Source organism: Diceros bicornis, chromosome 15 (assembly GCF_020826845.1).
Source record: "Diceros bicornis minor isolate mBicDic1 chromosome 15, mDicBic1.mat.cur, whole genome shotgun sequence".
In the NCBI taxonomy this organism is placed as follows: domain Eukaryota; kingdom Metazoa; phylum Chordata; class Mammalia; order Perissodactyla; family Rhinocerotidae; genus Diceros; species Diceros bicornis.
In genome coordinates, this window is record NC_080754.1 from 43,299,034 (window position 1) to 43,319,446 (window position 20,413).

General features: G+C 42.3%; 1 protein-coding gene across 2 annotated transcripts in view; it reads right to left on the reverse strand.

Moving 5' to 3' along the window:
- Positions 1-20,413, reverse strand: part of USP13 (ubiquitin specific peptidase 13) — a 110,493-nt gene that overhangs the window by 28,988 nt on the left and 61,092 nt on the right. For both annotated transcript variants that reach the window (XM_058556295.1, XM_058556296.1), the window contains 6 exons: positions 19,466-19,537; positions 19,008-19,101; positions 9,955-10,080; positions 8,530-8,683; positions 6,380-6,554; positions 707-795 (listed from right to left, as the gene is read on the reverse strand). In XM_058556295.1, coding sequence (XP_058412278.1) covers positions 707-795; positions 6,380-6,554; positions 8,530-8,683; positions 9,955-10,080; positions 19,008-19,101; positions 19,466-19,537 — 710 coding nt within the window. The remainder of the gene's footprint in view (positions 1-706; positions 796-6,379; positions 6,555-8,529; positions 8,684-9,954; positions 10,081-19,007; positions 19,102-19,465; positions 19,538-20,413) is intronic.

The window sequence follows — 20,413 nt, forward strand, 5'->3', positions numbered from 1 at the left end:
CAACTAACACCTTGATAGTAGAGCATGATGGTGGAGAAATTGTCCTTATGCATTGTCTGGAAAACCAACCTCTAACAATGGTCAAGGGCCTTTAAAATTAGCAAGAAGAAAGTCCAATTAAGCCAAAGTCACATCCCTTTTTTGACCATTTAATGCAACTGACTGTACTCTTTTTATTATTAATAAAATTTGTATGATCTAAGAGAATGTCATAAGCCACACCTGCCTGCTTCAGAGGCAGAGGGGAGATGCTAAGAGGAGAGTGTATCTTCAGTTACTTGCATCTCCAAGTGCGGTCTTTGGACCAGCAGCACTAGCAGCATCAGCACACCTGGGAGCTTGTTAGAAATAAAGAACCCCAGACCCCACCCCAAACCTGCTGAATCAGCAGCTGCATTACCAAGATCCCAGGTAATCTGTATGCATGTTCAAGTTTGGGACGCATTGTTTATTTGATAATGTGGGGATCCTGTTTTCACTCTTAGAGTCCGGTCATTCCAGAACCCATTATTGGGAGGGGTTAGCATGTGGTAATTTTTATTCAGTGCTTATCATACACTCGGATTCAAAAGAAAAAGATGGGAACAATGGAAAAAGAATGAAACGGAACTGTTTCAGGCAGCCAACCACACAGGCTCTTTCACATGCCATGTTTTTTAAATGGCTAATTTGAGGTTTTAAGCAAAAGCATGCAAAAGATACCTACCAAATTTTTTGGGAACCCAGTCAAGACCAAAAGTGAACTTCTTTATCTGCACTACCAAGTATTCAGGGAATGAGGCAAAGCGAGATGTTCTGGGAAACACAAGGGGATTAGATCAATGAAACAAGGCAATAAGAATTGTGAATACAGTTCATGAAGCATCAAAAGCTTTGTCTGAGGCATACCTGACTGTTTCAACGACTGGACTGAAGAGGAGGAACACGCGAAAAACAGACATAAGCGGACATACACTCACCCGCTCCTGGTCATTCATCCTGGCCTTTTCACAAGAAGAAAATGTTTAATGGAGGAGAATGCTGTCCCTTGAGAATTATTCTGAGCACACTGCAAAATTATTACTGTTACTTTGCTGCGGCATTTTATACTTCTGAAAAGTGTTTTTCAACTACACACATTATTTTTTCTAAACTCTTGCTAGAATTTGGTATATATATTTGTAGTCGTATGCGGGCACGCGTGCATTATGTGTTTGTATGTGGGGTTTGCAAAAGCTCCCCAAGCAATCCTTACACACCCCCACACCCACCGAGAGTCACTGACTTACAGCACAAAGTTGGCATGAGGAGGGTTTATTGGAACTTAGGTTGAGGTTGATGACTGGAAATGCCAGGGCCTCATTAAAATACTACTGCACCTAAAATCCATGGTCACATGGAGCCTGAAGGTATATATATTATGGGGTAGGTATCTAAAATATCTAAATCTGGGCCTTAAATTTTTAAATTAGTTCATTTGGTCAATGTCTTGAGTTTCCCTTCAAACTTTCAGGAAGACTGAATGGCCTGGACTTGGGTTTGACAATTTTATGCACAGACTATTCAATTTGTACACCAAATTCATGCCCCAGTTCCAGCTCATTCTCTCCATATTTATCATCTTGTTTATAACAACTATTTCTATTGGAGTGTCAATGTGGGTATAGCAGATAAATGTGAAAAATAAAATTAGCTGTAGACAGATACCTTTTAAAATAAAAGATTCTAGAACACTCTCCCCACAAACTCCACTTTTGAAATATGTCATTGCCTTCTACTTGGAAGACATCATCCCAGAATTCACAAAACAAAAGAAAATGCATTGCTGCCCCCTAGTGTAGAAGGGAAGCCACAGTACAGGGACAGAGCACTGTCTAAAAAAAGTCAACAGATGTGGATTTGGGTCTAGGATATGCTACTTAATTCACTCCAAATCTGGATAGATTCACTGACTCTCCCTGAGGCTGCATTTTCACATCTGTGAAATGGATTTATTAATACTATCTACCTGCCAGGGCTGTGCGATGTTCATGAAATGATGTGAAACCGCTCGACACACTAGAATGTACTATGTATACCTAAGGAATTAGCATGACTATTTTGTCACGAAAGAGCTGGACTCCATGAGGCCTTGAACACTGACTTTGTCTGTCACTGACCTGTATTTTGCCCCAGGCAAGTCACTAAACCTCTCTGTATCTCAAATTCTCCATCGCAAGGATGGTAGAAGGGTACAGGCAATAACATAAGGGATTTCTTCAAAACACAGGAGTTTAACCATCCTAAGGAACTGATCTATTATTATCCTGGCTTGCTCTTCAGAAATTATATATTATCTCTAATTAGGTTTCCTATCTTCTGAGAAACAGTAATAAACATCATTCTTACTTAAATTCCTCAACTACACCAAAACCCAACAAACTCCATCTGATATTTTCAACTAATGTAAAACTGTCACTTCTCTGACCTTTTCCTCTTACCACATTAACTTAAGATCTGAAAAATATATAATGGTGAAATCAACCAAAAGTCAACAGTAAATCAATGATTTCCCAAATGTGGTTCAGGAGCCCCAAAACTCTTGCAGTAGCTCTGTGTCAGTATCTAGGTGGGGAATCAACCATAAAGCAGGTTAGATGATGCCCACACTATATTTGCCCTGTTGGGTAAACATTCTTTATTCATCTTTGTAGCGTTTACAGGGTCTCAAGTTGAATCACACATGTAGCAACTGCTCAATACATATTTGTTTAAATCACCCTCAGAATTAATATTTTGCATTCATTAATGTCAGGTTTGGCACATCAAGTTTGTCAGTTGAATCCAGCAAAGATATAAATTATGCACCACTTACATTTTTGTTCCTAAAATTAATTTCTGGAATTAAAATTTTTCTTGAAAAGTTATATATTAAAAAAGACCATTAGAATGTAAATCATTCAAAAAGGTCTAGAGAGACACACAATAAATTTACCTCAAAGAATTGCTATGGAAATTAAATGAGTTAAGACATATAAAGTGCTTAGAATAGTGCCTGACAACACTATTGTGTTGTCTGTAGACAACCTAGTATTGGTATTTACAATATTTCAATTGTTCACTAATTACAATTAAGGCAAAAGCACTCTGAAAATCTTACTAAAAAAATATATAAGCTGTCCCTCTCCCTGAAATTATTAAGATTGTCTAATGTATTGAAAATCTGATGACTAAAAAATATATAATTCTATCCCTCTCATTCAATATGTTGAAAATATGATAATTAATCAACCACAGTCAAATTGTATAACCCAAGAAAAAAAAAGGAAAGATAAAAATACCAGTAATAACAATTACAGCATATATTTACCCTGTGCCAGGCACTGTGCAGAGTACTTTCCATGGTTTATCTCACCTTAATCCTCACCTCAACCCTATGAGGAAAGAACTATTATTATCCCGAGTTTACAGATGAGGAAACAGGGGCTTAGGGAGGTGAGGTCACTTAGCCAAGGTCACAGACCAGCCAGTTCCACACTGGGGATTCAAACAGCGCCCATTCACCTAAAGCCTGTGCTCCGGAACCCCACACCGTGCTCTTCCCTTCATAAATGATAAAGGTCAAGAAAAAATCTCTCCCTATTGACCCTTAATCTGTGAGCTGCCTAAGGGCAGAGACTAGATCTTATTCAACTCATTGCCTAGAATACACTAGGGGAGCAATAATATCTGCTGACTGAATGAAATTTCAAACACTAGCATCCACCCCAGCCACAGTCTGCTCAGGACCATTTAAAGGAAGGGTCTGCATGTCTGGTCCATACTGATCCAAACCCTTCCAAGCTCTTTAGGACATCTTTTGCCTCTTCCTGACCTTTCAGGCTCTGGGTCTAACACAAGCAAGTTCAAGGCCCCAAATTAACAAAATAAGGAGGTCGTGTCTGAGTCACAGCCTATATTGGTGGAAATAAGAAAAAGAAAAAAAAAACTTTTAGGAATCCCCTGAACCGGTTTCCCCAAATCTAATATTTGAAACATAATAAGGCATAATAAGGAATAAGCGAGGCTATATAAGGATTATGTATAAGGATATAAGGATAAGCAAGCATGAGAAGAAATATGGGTGCACTACATAACACAGGGATTACGAGCTTACACTTTCAACTCAACTGACCTGCATGAATCCCAACTCTGCCACTTACTGGCCAATTGCTTCTCTTTATTTCCTCATCTGTAAAATGGGGAGAACAATGGCACCTACCTCATAGTAGTACTAAGAGGATTAAAATGATAATCGATGGGAAGTGCTTAGCACATGACCTGGAATAATAAATGTGCAATAAATGGTAGTTGCTTTATTACCCTAAAACATTGTTTTTTCCTTTCCCACAAAGACCCATTTTCAATTGTTAACAATTGTGATATAGCCAGTATTAATTTTTTTCATATACATAAAACCATAAGAGCATGCATATATGTAAAAGACAGGGAAAAAGGAAAAACATGTTTAACATCTACTTTTAAGGATTACAGAAAGCAGAAACCCTTCCTCGGGGATTCTAGTAGTTATGTTACCACTGCCTACAACTAAATATTTTGTAGCAGTTGAGAAAATCAGATCAGCAAGCATCATTCTTCCATTACAGATGGAAGCAGGACACTGGGTGGTGACACTGTCACAGGAGAAGAATCCAGATCTCCTGACCACTAGCCCCGAGGTCAGAGACCCCGCCTGGGTGGAAAGCTAATGCCTCCAGTCTCTATTTTAAAGATAGGCCTTTTCCAAGGAATGAGAAGTCTCCTTCCTACAGGCCCAGAGAGTATGGCACACCCTGCACTTCTAAGATGTGAAGCCACTTTTCTGAAGAGAAGAAAAGGATGGCCAAGCAGACAGGCAAATGAAGAACACTCTGCAGCTCACACCTGATGCTGGGGGCTTTCTAGGCTGCCAGGTCCCTGATGGCTTCCTCTTCCCATACAGAATCAGAATTAAAGCTCAAAGAGCAAAGGATAAATGTGTGAGGAATCTTCAGCCTATCATCAATAATTAAGTAAAAAAAAAATAAAATCAACACATTGTACACCTTAAATTTACACAATATTATATGTCAACCATAGCTCAATAAAGCTGGGGGAAGAAATAATTAAAGAACTTGTTTCCACCACTAATATAGTGTATAGATTTCTAACTGCCCAAAGATGTCTCCAAGTTGCAATGAAGTGAATCTTGCACATTTAACATGACAATTCACCAACTATCATCTTCAAGGACACACACACTCCAAAATTGAGCCCTCCTACAATGAAAACTTACCCTGCAATGGATAACTGAAAACTGAATGAACTATTATTAATCCTCATTTGGACATCAAGAATAATTTTTTAAAAATTATTTTAAGAAAATAAGGCATTTTTTTCTAGCCTTTGAAATAAATTCTTTTTGTTTTCCCATTTTTAACATCTGAAGTTGAGCATCTGAAACAAAGAGGAATCCTAGGGGATGGCTGTTGCAGAGAATAAGTGATTTAGGTTTGACTGCTACTTGAGGTTGTGATAAAAACAGCCAGTAGGAGCTCTTCTATCCTTCGCTCTCCTTTACATCAACTAGGGCTCAATCCTAGTTTAAAAGGAAAATGCCCAAAGAATATTTAAAAGTAGTGAAATTCCCAGAGCCAAACTTTCAGACCTCCCCCATTTTATGCCACTATGAGCACTCTTTTTCCAAGTGTATAAAGTGTATCGGCAAGGACTTGACTGCATAAAATCAATTAAGGCATCAAGTGGAGAAACAAAAATTTTTATGTTTTATGTTTATGACAACAAGGCTCATAATGTGGAAACAGAACACTTTCTGACTAAGTTCTAGGCAGCTCATTTGAACAATGCTCAGGATCTCTTATGACCATTTGGAGATGCCCTGAGACCCCTGGTCTCTGGTAGGAACACAGTCACCAAGTTCTAAGCCAAGTCTTTAATTATGGAATTAAAATCTATCACAGTGGAGTTTAAATATCAAAGATTGTCATAAGTATTTTTGTAATTTCTACATTAATATCATTCTTGCTGTGGGAGGTGGGGGGTTCCTTGGCTAGAGCCTCTTAGCAAAAAAAAAAAAAAGCAAATGAGGATACACCACAACCCTGCTTTAAAAAAAAAAAAAAAGGTAATCCCTCCCTAGTGTGTAATACAGATTATAAGCCTATTTTATTGGCCAGGCCTCACACAGTGAGATCTATGACAACCAGGATTGTGTGAATCACAACCCCATCTCACAACACATGAACAAGCCTGCGCAGACTCATACAACACCCTACCACCTCTCCCCCACCCCAGGCCCCGCCTCTCAAGGCCCCCTCCTCACCCCACAACCACCACACAAACACACACACACACACACACATGCACACACATACACACTTACTTCACACCCGCAGACTTTGCCTGTAGGGCGCTGCTCCAGAAATCGTCAACATTTTCTGGTTCAGAAAAGGCCTGAAGGCAGGCACTAAATGGTATCTTGGCACGAACCAGCTCAGGAAGGGGTCTTCTGTTTGCTTCTGCTTCCCTTCTTGTTAATTCATAGGCGATCAGCTCATCTGAGTGAAAGAGCAAATGAATGACCTTGCAATCACTCTCATCTCCTTGAAACAAACAACACCCTCTTTGGACAATCTGCCCCGAAGGCTTCTGGGCTGGGGCAGGATTGCCTACTTGCTGCCCTTCACAGATCTGGAGAAGCCTGCTGAAAGGCTGTTCTCGGGGCCATCTTTAGAGTGGCACTGACATCCCGCATCGAGCCATTCATATTTTTTTGCCCATTCCCCTTCGAGACTGACAGGAGGGAACTGTGAACTCCGGCCCAGGTGAGAGGTTCAGACAACGCGAGTGATGTAAGTGATGCACAAACCCGATCTTTCATTTGCCCAGAGGTCAAGGCTGGTTTTACCCAAACACCACCCTCCAATCGCAAAGTCTTCACACTAGAGAATTTCACACTGAAAAAGACCCAAGGGCTCACCTCTTCCCAGGCCCCTCACTAAGACTGGAGGTCATGGAAGGTGTGGGCCAAGAGGCAGGACCAACTACAAGGACTGCAGTCATATCCACTGCCCACAGCCCGCGACACTCACCAACACCACTGAGACAACTTCAGGCTGGGGTTACCCAACACCTCAGATATCAGAGCCACCAACTAGAAGGCCTTTCTACACTATCCCTGCTCAAGTGATTAAATACCAAGGGAAAAAGAAGCGAGTGCACGGGGAACTTCCCCAGAGTCAGCAGATCTGCTCTTGGAAACTACCTGTTAAGTCCAAGTTTTATACAGATTTTGAATGGACCTTTCTGGGAATTCCTTTTGTATTACAAAAGAAAAATAAAATCACTCCTGATTTATCAGTTTTTCAGCACACTGATGCACTTTTGTGTTTTCTCAAAACATCTAAATATGCTTTTAAAATTCATTCCCTCAGGCCACAATCAGTTTATGACGTATGTATATCTAGGATGCTAGCATTAGGTGTTCTGGGCAAACAATATCCAAAGACTAAATCATAAATCTCTTTTCTGAAAAAAACAGTTATCACTCCTAAATGATAAACAGTGAGTTAGAGAAGATCATAGAACTGAGCAGAACAGGCAAGGGAAAGCAATTAAGCCAACTTCTAAAAAGGGAACAAACCACAGGCCTCCACCCTCATTTCTACCTTGTATAATGGATAAGAATTTTAAAAATTGGTAAAAAACTGCATGAGCTTTCAGAAAATGAAAGTCATTTTATCTTAAAAGCATCACAGCCATCACTTTCCAATTAGCACAATAAAGTGAAGAAAAGACCAAAAAAGAGGAAAAGGGCCACCCAGGGAGTTGTTGAACTTTACAGAATTGACCAATTCACAGAAGATAAGCAATCTAGCGATATTTTGCCTTTTTCTGCTTGTAAGATGTTAATTCTAATACCATTCGTCTATTCTGCCTGGGAAGAACCAGATTAGATAGACTGAAGGAACCTTCCTGAGACCCCAACCTGGCTGTCGTATCTCTGCCTTCTTCCTGCTTCCAAAGTCCAGAGACCCTTCTAACGGGCCTCGCTCCTACCAAGAGCCCTGCCACACTTTCTCTCCCACAAGCAGCATCTTAAATACTCAGATGCCAAAGATGAATTACTTCAAGAAACCTCTACTTGAATGTCTCACATCAAAAAACGCAGTTCTGATCATTTCCCTTAGACTTTATGGCACAACTTATGAGACATAATGTTAAAGCATTTTCCACATATATAATTCAAATAGTTTTCCCCAAAATTAAGCTGACTCTAAGCCAACCAGTTGGTTAAACTTATAGGCACTGAAGTAGGTTCCATCCATACCCCTTCCACAAAATCTGTGATGCATTTGATTCTTCTCAAAAGAAAGTCACATGAGGACTGAGGAAAAGATGAAAGGAGACACACAAACCAGACACCATCTGGGCTGGGTCTACTTCTAACGCAACTTTTAAACCATATTATCTCTGATGGAAGGTTTCCACATATGAAGCAGCACCGTGCTGATTTCCCATTGGAACCGTTACCCTTGTTGGTTGCTGCCTCCATGGCCACAGGTAACTGCATCAGGTAATCCACCCTCTCCGTGTAGCGGACTTTTCGGGTCTGACAGCACTGAATACGTTCTTCCACCAAAAACCGAAAAACATCACTTGGGTTTTCTGAGCCAATGCGGTTCCTCTGCAAGTTGGATTATATCAGGTTAGTAAATTTATGAATATTAAGCCATGTGGTGATGGGTTGTAATTAGTATTTGGGTGGTGAACATGATGTAATCTATGCAGGAATAGAAGTATAATGATGTACACCTGAAATTTATACAATGTTATAAACCAATGTTACTGCAATAAACAAAAATTAAATAAATAAATAAATAAATATTAAGCCATGCATAAAAATTGACAAAATCAAATATAAATCTGGTATAAAGGTCTGGTGTTACTAAAGATTCCCTCGGGGCATGCCAGTTCCCCGGAGTACTTTAATAGCAAAACAATGGTATTTATCTAAAGTACAAAAAGAGAGGATTGTTTAAATAAATTATAGTTCATTGTGTGAATTAATATTATGCAGTCTTAAACATAATGGGAGAGAAACTGACCTAGATGGAATTAGAAGAAAGGGGATGAGGGAGCCAAACTAAAGAGAAAGGGGAAAAAAATAAAGTAAAAATTAAGGCATGTATGACGTGATTATATAAATGCATTCATGTAAATTATATACAAATAAAAAAGAAATCATGCTATATTCAAATTCGTAATGACATGGTAAAACGTTCACAACAGGTTAAGTGGAAAACATTGCTTACAAAGTAGCACATAGAGAATTAATAAATGTACCTGAAAAAGGACTGTTGGGTCAGACAAACTGTTAACACTGGTTGTGTGTAGGGGCTGATATTACAGGCGATTTTGATTTTCTCCTTTGTGCCTTTCTATATTTTCCACAAAGAACACGTTTGTAATCAAAAAAAAAAAGGAGTTGTTTTTTTAAGAGGGGAAAAAAGCCTTTAATCATGAATTCTCAGTGGCTTTTAAAAACCACAGTATTTAATGTGATTTGACTCTGCTGTGAGCAAAGTATGACCATTTCTAAGTGGTGGCAGGAAGACATCAAATATCACACAGGACTCTCAAGGAGCTTCCTCACGGAGACAAAAAAAAAACGGTGAATGAAATAACTGATAAACATTCCCATAACATGGACAAACTAGAGGGAGACCAGGGACATACACAAGCACCTAGAAAACAGGGCATAAGGAGCCATTACATCACGTGGGCTGAGCAGAGAAAGCCTCAAAGAAGCTGATTCTGACCAAGCTTGGACAGAGAGAGATGTAGGTGAGGGGAGGCAAGGGAGGGCATTCCGGCCGAGCCAGAGTAGACCACACTTACGGGCTGGGCACACTTCTTACAACCCTTTTAAGCATTTCTGAAGACTGACTTACTCACCTCTACCAGATTCACCAGGTGCAAGAAAAATTCCTGGGCATCCTGCTGTCTATTGGAGGAGAATTCTGGGTGGCTCTTGCTTACAAAGGCCTTAAACATGCGTGGAGAGATCCCATTCTGTTGAGGCTAAAATATAAAAATAAAATCAACTTACAATACTTTCATACACAGTAACAGCACTAAGTGGCAAGCAGAGTGAGGATTACCATAAGCCCCAATTTTCAGATGAGAACACTGAAATGTTTAGTACGTACCAGACACCTCACTACGAACCAGAAGTGAGAACACGACGGGACTCTTCCTGCTGACTCAAAACTAGAGACACGATAAATACCCCACTCTCTAAAGAGAGGCACTAGGCCCATCCCCACAGGACTTGCTACATGGTGGCCGAACTGGTGCATTACAGCCTATTTCAGAGCAGACCAGAGAGGCATTAGGGAGGGAGGTCCTCTGAAGGGAGTTAAAGGAGAGCAGAGCTCCGCAGCATCTCCCTTCCCTCCCTATGTGGGAATGTGAGAGAATCCCACACAGAGATTGGAGGACTTGCAAGAAAAGGAGGTGGCATTGCATGCCCCAGGCAACCACTGCAGAGCCGCTAGGCTCATGAGTCCGCCCTGGGCTGTTTCTGGGGCAGAGCGTAGGGAGTTCCCAGGAGCTCGCCCCTCACCTGGAGAAGCGGAAGGAGGCTACCTGCAGCTGCCAGGATGGCAGAGTGGGAAGACTGGGCAGCAGGGACAACTTTGGCAGGATGATGATGTGTGAACTTCCCCAGGGGCTAAAAGGAGCTCAGAAGGCAGCCAGGCTCCTCCAGAAAGGACACTGCCTAAGATGACAGGAGATCGTTCAGCCAAGGAGAGTCAGGGTAGGAGCTGGGGTGGGAGGTCACAGGGGTCTGCTAGACAAGGCATCGGGGAAAGGTCCTTGTGGAGGTCCCTGAGGGGACAAGTGGAGGTGGGAGGGGCATCTCTAAAGAACCACTCATGTGCCCCCACAAAAAGGCCGGCCATGACCAAAGATACACAGCAGCCAAGAGGGAGCCAAACACAGTAAAAGACTCTGCCTCTTCTCTAATCTCCCCATCCCTTGACGCTGGAGAGGCCAGAGGGGGTGGGAGGAGCCAAAGGGATGGAGTAAAGACAAAAAAATACCAGAGGATGCTGAGCTGACCCTTCTGTACTGCTGGTTTCCAAGACTACTGAGCTTGGTAGGGGAGAGAAGCTTTAAACCAGCTCTGGTGTAAACTAGACCTTTTAATGCTGATAACCTGCAGGAAATCACTAGAAATCTAGGCGATCTGCCTAAGGGGCTCTGAAGAGGCAGGGTGGGAAGATTCCACATCACCTTTGAGGACAGAGATGGGGCACATGATAAAGCTATTTCCTGAGTGTCCTCTCCAAGTTCAGCCCATCTAGTAATGGTGCTACATGTCACCTCATTTAATACTCACAATAACCCTATGAAGAAGGTACCACCATTATTCCCATTTTATAGCTAGGGAAACTGAGACTGGCAGAGAAGTGCCAGGTAGGTCTTTTAACTGAAAGTGGTCTTAATGATCGGATTACCATATGGCTAACAAAGAGCAGACCCAGAATGGACTCCAGCTTCTGATTCTAGGTCCAAGGTCTCTGCAGCAAAATCAAAGTGGCATCTATAGCACACACTAGGTCTCAGTGAGACAAACCTCACCTTGCCAATCAAGCAAAGAAATAATTGATGTCCTCTCTGCAAATGTGTGGCTCCTGCCCACCCAATTCTCAAAACCTCCATGTGCTCAGCTTCTAGGCCCTGTTACCCTCCTCTGAAGTCCAGAGAACTTGCTATCTGGGCCATCATTGGGCATATGGCACTACATGCCTCCTAGTTCCTTTAACTTTCAGCCTGCTTCTGGCCCATCTCCTCAGCCTGACTGCTGTCCTTGACAAGCAGAGGCCATGGCTCACACTTCTTTGAGGTCTCCTGGACATCCAGGTCAATGCCTAGGGTCTGGAGACCATGACAGGTGTGCAGAATCGCACAGTCAGATGCCCTAGCTGAGGGAAGACTCCCATATCTATCTCCCGGCGGCTCTACATATAAAATCTCTCCAAGGCGCATGTTCTAAGCAATGTTGCTAACTAAACTCAGGTGAATTTTCCTGTCTTGCTGAACATAGGGTCTAGTCATTCAATATTTACTAACCACCTACTTCATGCAGAACACTACGGGGGATTCTGCTCTCCAAGAACTGATAGACAACAGGGGAGATGAGAGACAACACACGTTTCTATAACAAATGTTCAGGAACATCACACAAGACCTGAAACAGTGCTAGCAGCTCACACAGGAGAATTCTCCAAAGTACCAGCATTTGGGCATCTGAGGACTTGGAACCTACACATAAATGACCAGCTTACACACACATGTGGCTTCAGACGTGCTTCCAGCAAAGACCAATTTACACTTGACAATTAATTTCCCAACTGTATATAAACCTCCTGAAAACTACATAAAAGTTGTAACATTCTTCACTTCAATGCTGATGTCTATCTACAAAGTATCAGCCAACACACACACGCAATACTAATGCCTTATCTTTGCATAATACTAACATTCATTCATTCATTCAATGGATCTTTACTGAGTCCTATAAAATGTCAGACACTACTCTAGGTACTTGGATGAATACTTACGAGGTGCCAGGCACAGTTCTGAGCACTTTATATGTGTATCTTGCTTAACTCACCCAACCTCATGAGGTGATTATTATTTTTATTATTTTCTCCACCTGACAGACGAGGAAACTGAGGGAAAGAGGTGTTAAGGAACTGGCTCAAGATCACATAGCTAGAAAAGTCAGTCCAGCTCTCTCAGTGTCTCACTGTCTCTGTGTCTCTCTGTCTGTCTCTTTCTCATACTAATACTCTTCTGCATACATGTGACTAATTCTCATCTCTGATGTCCCTGAGTCCATCCTACCAGTTGCCAAAATAAGACGACAGTATGTCTTGGACTCCAGGCAAGCCCTCTTCAAACCCAGGCACCTCTGGGGCTGACATTACAGGTCCGTCCAGCAATTATTTCTCCACTCTCAGCACTATAGAGGCACCAACTAGAATAAATCTTTTTGCATTGTGCATTTCTGTTCAGACATTCATATCAGCACATACTCACTGCCTCCTGCTGATGGTGTCACTTCTTACAAGCTATGCTTCAAGCTTGCTGTGGCTGCCAGTCCCCATCCAAGCAGCTGCTTTGAAAAGTTCAACAAGTCAGTAAATTCTGAAAAGCTCGCTGTCACTCTGTGCCACCACCTGGCTGTACAACTGGGAAAAGTTTCAACAGAGACCATGGTGACAATGCCGGAAACTAAGGCCTGCACTGGGACTGCGGCCCAGCCTCCCTCATTCCCCTCCTATGCCTCTTCTCTTTCTGTGCCCATTTCATTTCTTTGGTTTCCCTCGACTGACTTTTCTTAATCCTTTGTTCAACAGCCAAGCTATAGCTTGAGAATTGTTGACCATTGAGATGTTATCTGAAAAAGTGCCCTAACCAGAGAGATGCTAGCCCTTCCTCTCCACGTCCCACTCCAGCTCCTAGCTTTCACAGCTGGGTTTGAGCATTTTAGCTCCAACTCGGCTACTCCACACTTAACGCCTTGATCATCAGCTGGCCCTGTCTGCCTGCACCCACGCCACATACCTACTCCATCTCTGATTTCAGAGGAGAGGTCTCACTAATTCCCATGCTCAACTATTACTATTACACTGCATATCCAGTATATTAGAAAGTCAGGCTCTAAACAAATGAAGCCTGGATCTAATTAAGCTTCCAGATCTAATTTCCAGCTGATAAGAAACACAAGCTAAACAATACCTCAAGGAAGCAATCTTTAGAGCAATCCTGGGGCAGATGATCCCGCTCCTTCAACAAATCAATAGCTTGCAAAAAGAAAAAGAGGAGGGACTTAAAAAAGACATCCTTCATACTGCTGGGAAATCCACATATGGGCTGGGTGTTAGATGATACTGAGGAATGTGGTTAATTTTGGTGGTATGCTTCTAACACTTTAAACAACTTTTTTTGTGTGTGTGTGTGAGGAAGGTCAGTCCTGAGCTAACATCTGCCAATCCTCCTCTTTTTGCTGAAGAAGATTGCCCTGGGCTAACATCCCGGGCTACTTTATGTGGGACGCCTCCACAGCATGGCTTGACAAGCGGTTTGTCGGTGCGCACCCGGGATCCGAACCCTGAGCTGCCGCAGTGGAGCGCACACACTTAACCACTATGCCACCGGGCCGGCCCCTAAACAACTTTTAACATGATACTTACATGTTAAAAGAGAAGAAGAAGGTATTCTAGTTAGAGCTATATGCTGACTATTTACAAGTGAAAAGGAGGATGCATGGATTTTGTGTTAAAATACTGCAGGGAAGAGAGAGGAAAGGAAGGGGAGGAAAAAGAAAGGAGGAAAGGGAAGAGATGAGTTTAGGGGGGACTGATGAGACCAGATTGGCAGAATGGTGACTGCTGAAGCTACACGATGGTGCATGGAGACTCATTATACTTTGCTCTCTACTTCTGTGTATATTTGCCAATTTAAGTATATTTTTTAAAAAGGCCAGACTCTAGATAATGCAGTTACTTAAAAGAAACCAAAAAGCCAAAATAAGTACCAAAGAACTAAGTCAAAGAAACCACATTTCCTAGTTGGCAGTGGGTCAGTGACATCACCCGAGTGTCCCCTACGGTCCTATCACTGCACAAGATGAGAGGAGACCAAAATTGACCAAGAGCCAGACCTGCCTTCAGGAAGCACGTGCTCTCTGTGAGCCAGCTCTTGGACACCTGAAGCAATGGCTAGTCCTGAGAACTAACTGTATAAGAGGGAGCCCCAAATAGTCTCCAAAATAGCAACCACCTAAGGAACCTGTCATATTTATGGATACTGTACTTACTTTCTCCATAAGCAACTGCAAAACAGACCAGCTAAAATTAGAGAGAAGACGATGGTGTTCAGAATCTTTCCCAAATGCTTACACAGGACTTTCTGTTCAACGCTGCACCAAGAAGGCAGCCTGACACTGCCCACTCACATCCCCTGAGCCTAATGCTTCAATTAATAACCAAGCAGCAAGATTGAGACTGTATATTACATTAGAGAAACACTTGCACAGATACTTACATTGTAAAACCACAGGAATAAAAAAAGATAGACACATCTCAGCTTGTCCCTAATACGTAGGTGGATGGCATCTGTTGATTTAAACTTTTAACCTTAAACCGTAAACCTTGGTCTGGTAGTTCCTAACCCAGGTCCAAACCCTAATCCCCTAAACTAAAGAAACAGAGGGCATCCCCCAAGCTATTCTTCATATTTCAAAAGGTAAATTAGAAATACTACATTTGCCCAACCTAGGAAAATGGAGGTTAGTGAAAACAAAGTTCTTACTTTTGGGGCTAAAATTACATCATTAAAGTAGAACACTGGCTATCTCATGTTGATCAAAAACTGAGACTAGCAATTATGTGTCAAGGATTATTTAGATGGGAAATCAAATGAATTGTCGCTTAAGAAACAGTTTGTTCAGAATACAGAATTGTTTAAAACATGTTCTCTTCAAAAGGAGAAATAAATTACAGAGTATTCAGCATTAACATGTGTGAACACAGAATGTATAAAGATCAGGAATATATTTTTTGAAGAAGAAAAAGTGTCCATTTATAGTGAGGAAGTTTTATCTACTGCAGGCACAATGTAATTTTAAAAATCAATTCAACAAATTTATGTAGAAATGGCAGCGCCCAAAACAAATACTGCAAATCTTTTTACAGATGAAAATGTGTATTAAGCATGCATATATAAAAACTCAATTTCACCTTGCTCTGTAGAAGATAAATTTAATACCAGGAAGTATACATTCTAGAAATGACCCAAGAGGTAAGACAGAAGTGAGAAACCCAAGTTACTGTGCTACCTGGTAATTCTGCAAAGTTTATGCACCCCTTCTGTCATTCACCCACCACCATCCACACGCTGAGGCACTGGGAGCAGGAACCAAGTACTGGAACAACTGTCAGGGAAGTAGGCTAGAGCAGTGGTCAAAAGCACAGACTCAGAAATCAGACTGCCTCGTGTAAATCCCAGCTCTGCCAGTCACTGGCTTTGTAACTTTAGGCAAGGTTTCTGTGCATCAATTTCTGCATCAGAGAACATACAGGATGAGCCTGAGCTTTCGTAAGCACTACGTAATGTTAGTTATTAGCATCACTGGTGGTGGTGGCCATGTAAAAAGACATTCTCGACACATGGCTCTGACCCCTCTCTCATGCTCTCTCCCCTCCACCACACATTCCTCTCATAATCTATCCCCCTCTCTGCTTCAGCACATCTTCTTTCCTCCCTTGGGGCACTTCAGGCTCACCTACATTGACAAATGCCAGAGGCCTGGGACAAGACCACCTGACTAAGGGGCTCCTGATAGCTGAGAGAAGAAAGATTCTCACAAATTGGTTTCTCTGAAACCAACTGCTGCTGAAAATCCTGATGCCTCAGAAAGTAATTCCCTCTACCGTCAAGGGGAGTGGACATGTTACTGTGACTTACTTGTCTGTTTGAATAACAGTTTGAAACTGACATCTCTAGGGCCAAAAAGAAAATCATAGGGTCAATTCAAGCTCTATTTTGAATGTTAAAGAAGCCTTATTGACACTCGGACCATGACACTCGGACCAAAGACTCACTCATTTCCCACCCAGCCAGATGGGCCTTCCCCACCACTGCCAGGATACACATTGTACCACTGATCACACTCAGGATGCCTTCCTCAAAACCACTAGATCATGGCACCTCCTAGTGGGAAAGGATTTTACAAATTATCTAGATCAAGGGTTACACACCCAAATACCCAGTGTACTGGCCAGGTCATGAGTCACGAGGGGACTGGAACCAGCTGGGAACTGAGTGTCCTGTGTGAAGGGAGGCTGCCACTCAGCTTCAGGCAACTGCTATTATGGGCCTGCAATTGCCAAGGTTCCGAGCGCTTAAGAGAAGCTGGAAATGCAGGTATATGTGTGTGGACCAAGCAAAACACACCTGTAGGCCAAATATGGCCCAAATGCTGCCAGGTTACATACCCTGAGCCAGACAGAGCAGTGGTTCTCATCTGCGAGCCTCAGACCCTGGAGATCACAGAGCTACTGCACAGGTCCCTAAATCCAATGGTGAGGAGGGGGCAAGGGCCTCAAGTAGTCATTATTCGTAAACTGAATAAATAATGTGCCTTCCTCATATGAGAACTTCCTTTTTTCTAACGTAAAAGTACATTGTAATATTAATAAAACCAAATATTACTTCTAAACATCACTAAATTAATGAGTTTTCATTTCACATTTTCTGAAATGAGGAAATTCCAAAAGCACAACAGCACCCATGTAATGGGCACGGATTTTATTTACATCAGAGAGGGACCTTCACACTTGCAATATTCACAACCATCACCTAGACCAATTCTGCCGTTTGGTCGCTGAGACTGAAAGGTTACGTGACTTGCCCATGGTCCCACGGCTCCCTGCAGAGCCAGAAGAGGAAGCCAGGCCCTCGAGTCCCAATCCCGTTTCCTCTTTCTCCAGCAGGGAGGGTGGACTCTGCCTTAAGAGGGGCCTAAGAAGTGACAGCCTGGATGCAATCTCAGGATGAATGTGAGCAAAACAAAATTTTAGACCAAGTTTTTTTCACCATCTCCTCTTCCAAGTTTCACAGGAGCTGAGAGGTGGAAGAAACCTGGATAACCCCAAACCTGGATAGCCCTACACCCAAACCATCTCCTCAACTGCATCCCAGATGACAGTCTTCCTGTCTCTGGTAGGTAAGGAACTCATTATCTTGCAACGCTGGATGACAATGCACCTGGAGAACTTAAGGCTTCCTGCCCCCATGACACTCTGATCTCCTGGCCTGGCCATTCAGAATGTCTATATCCCTGTCCACCCTCCTCACAACCTACCTCCTTCTCCCCACCCCCAAACACTGCCCATATGTTCCCTTCATAATCTCCCTTCTCTTGTTTGCTCCATTTCCCCATCTAACTGGCTTCATTATGAAAAAGAGTTTATTCACGTTCAATTCTTGCTCTCAGTCTGCAAGCATTAGTTAAGGATGACTGACTTAAGATAGAAGCACAGAGGCCAAACACCCGAGAAACAGAATTGAAAGGACTTGCCCACTAAGTCAAGACAGAGTACTCTGAAGGCAGAGCAGGCGTAGGGGCAGTGGGGCATGCATTCCCCTCAGGACATCTGCAGCAATGAGAGCCAAGGCTGCCAACACAGCTGCGTAAGCTGTGCACTGCAGAACTCCATGGGCACCACTCAGAAAGACCAGGTTGCAAGTAGTGCCCTCTGGAGTTGTGTAACAGAGCAGCCCAGGGAGGGTTCAGTGGCCCATCCTGTAGGCACATGGAAATGCAAGTCTGGCTGTTAGCAGACGCAGCACATCTTTCAATTACTCTATCAATTAATAATGACGGAATAGCCAACTGAGTTTCTCACACTTGAGCGTGCTTACAAACCCCTGGCAGCTTACCAAAAATAAAGACTGCCCAGCCACCCCCAGAATTTCAGAATCCTCAGCTCTAGGAGGGGCTAGGAATCTGTGTGTTTTTACCAACCAGCCTCTTGAGAAACTCTAGCAAACAAAGTTGAGGCTTGGGAGAAGAAAGACACTGTAAGGGCCAAGATCGTGTTACCAAGGGGAAAATGTTAATATTTTTATAAAGTTTATTCCTTCCATCTCAGCTCTATTTTATGAAGAATCCTGTTTCTGAAGACCATTAATGATAGAAATCGCATATAATCCATGAAGTTACTGCCACTAGAAACCCCAACCATGGCTACTCCTCACCCAGTTTTTAGGAGCATGCAGACAGACACCCTAGACTCTGAAATGAAATGGCTATTCTGCCAGCTTGCTAAATTTATGGCCACCATTTGCCAAATCATAGGGAATCCACATTCTAGCTGGTAAAAGTCCCTCCTTCTACATATTAACGTGGCAACCACTCAGACACATACCTTGTGTTCCTCCTTCATCACCTGTTCTATGAGTTCAGATTTCACTGGAGGTTTTGAATATTGGCCTGAGAGAAGGCCATGTCCTAACTTAGTCCTGGACAGGAGGGAGAAACAAAAACAACAGGTCATTATTGTTTCCCCTTAGAGATACTAAAATTATCTATGAATCTCAACAAGTACAGCTGCTTTTAGGTGGAACATTTTATCTCGATTACTCACAAATAACTTATTTATTTGATTCTGCTTGATACTGACTCCATTTTCAAATTTTCCTCAGTACTTCATAATTTTTTAAATTTCTTTCTTCTTATAAACGTAACATATGCTTGTTTTAGAACACTTTTTAAAACACAGAAAATAAAGAAGAAAAGAGAATTGCCTTAATCCTGCAACCCAGAGATAACCACTATGAACACTTTATTGGATACTTTTCTAAAAAACTACAATTGGGCACTTACATCTGTGTGTTGAAATCCTGTGTTGGATCTAAAGGAGAGTAGTCAAATATTCTTGGAAGATTTCCTACATACCTAGAAAATGAGAAGCAACAGTCAAAACATAGGAACTAAGAGAAGAACAGAACCAAAATAAGCCATCATCCTAGCTCAGACCTTCTTGCCTTTCTGTCAAAATTAAATCATCCACTGAAGAAAAATTTTTCCTAAGCTCCCACCTCTGCAGCCATATTCATGGACCTCCCCAAAATGTTTGTGCTTCTATCAGTGGGTCTCAACCCTGGGTGCAAGTTAGAATCCCCTAGAGAGTTTCTTGAAAAAATATGAAAGCCAGAGCCACCCCCAGATGTTCTGATTTCATTACCTGAGGGTGACGCCTGGGATTTGGAATCTTTCGTAAGTTCGCCAAATGATTCTAACGTGTAGCCAGAGTCTAGACCACTGGCTTATGCCACTGCAACTGCCATCTCGAAAACAAATGGTACAGGTAGGAGGCGTTCCAACCGTGTTAAAGTGAATAATGATGACAATAGCAGTGACAACTATTGTTTCTTGAGGGTTTCCTATGTCACCCGGTTGAGTCTTCATTACAACCATATGAGGAAAGGATTATTATCATTACTCCATTTGAGAGATGAGAAATGGGGAAGCAAATTTATTAGGTAGCTTCCAGTCACCCAGGGAGAGTGTGATGAAGCCCAGAGCGGGCCCACACAGCTTGGCTCCAAAGCCATGCTCTGAACCACTCTGCCAGCTGTCCCTGCCTTGCCCACGGTCCCTTGAGCAGTCCACAACCCCTCCTTCTGACCAGTTTATCCTGACACAGCAGCGCTAACTTTAACAACCGATCTCTAATCTCAATGCAAAATTGTTCCTCTCACTTCTGAAGTTCATTTCCTATTTCACACTCTCTGGCTGTTCATCTTTCCCTCTTTAGATTTTGACTCTCTG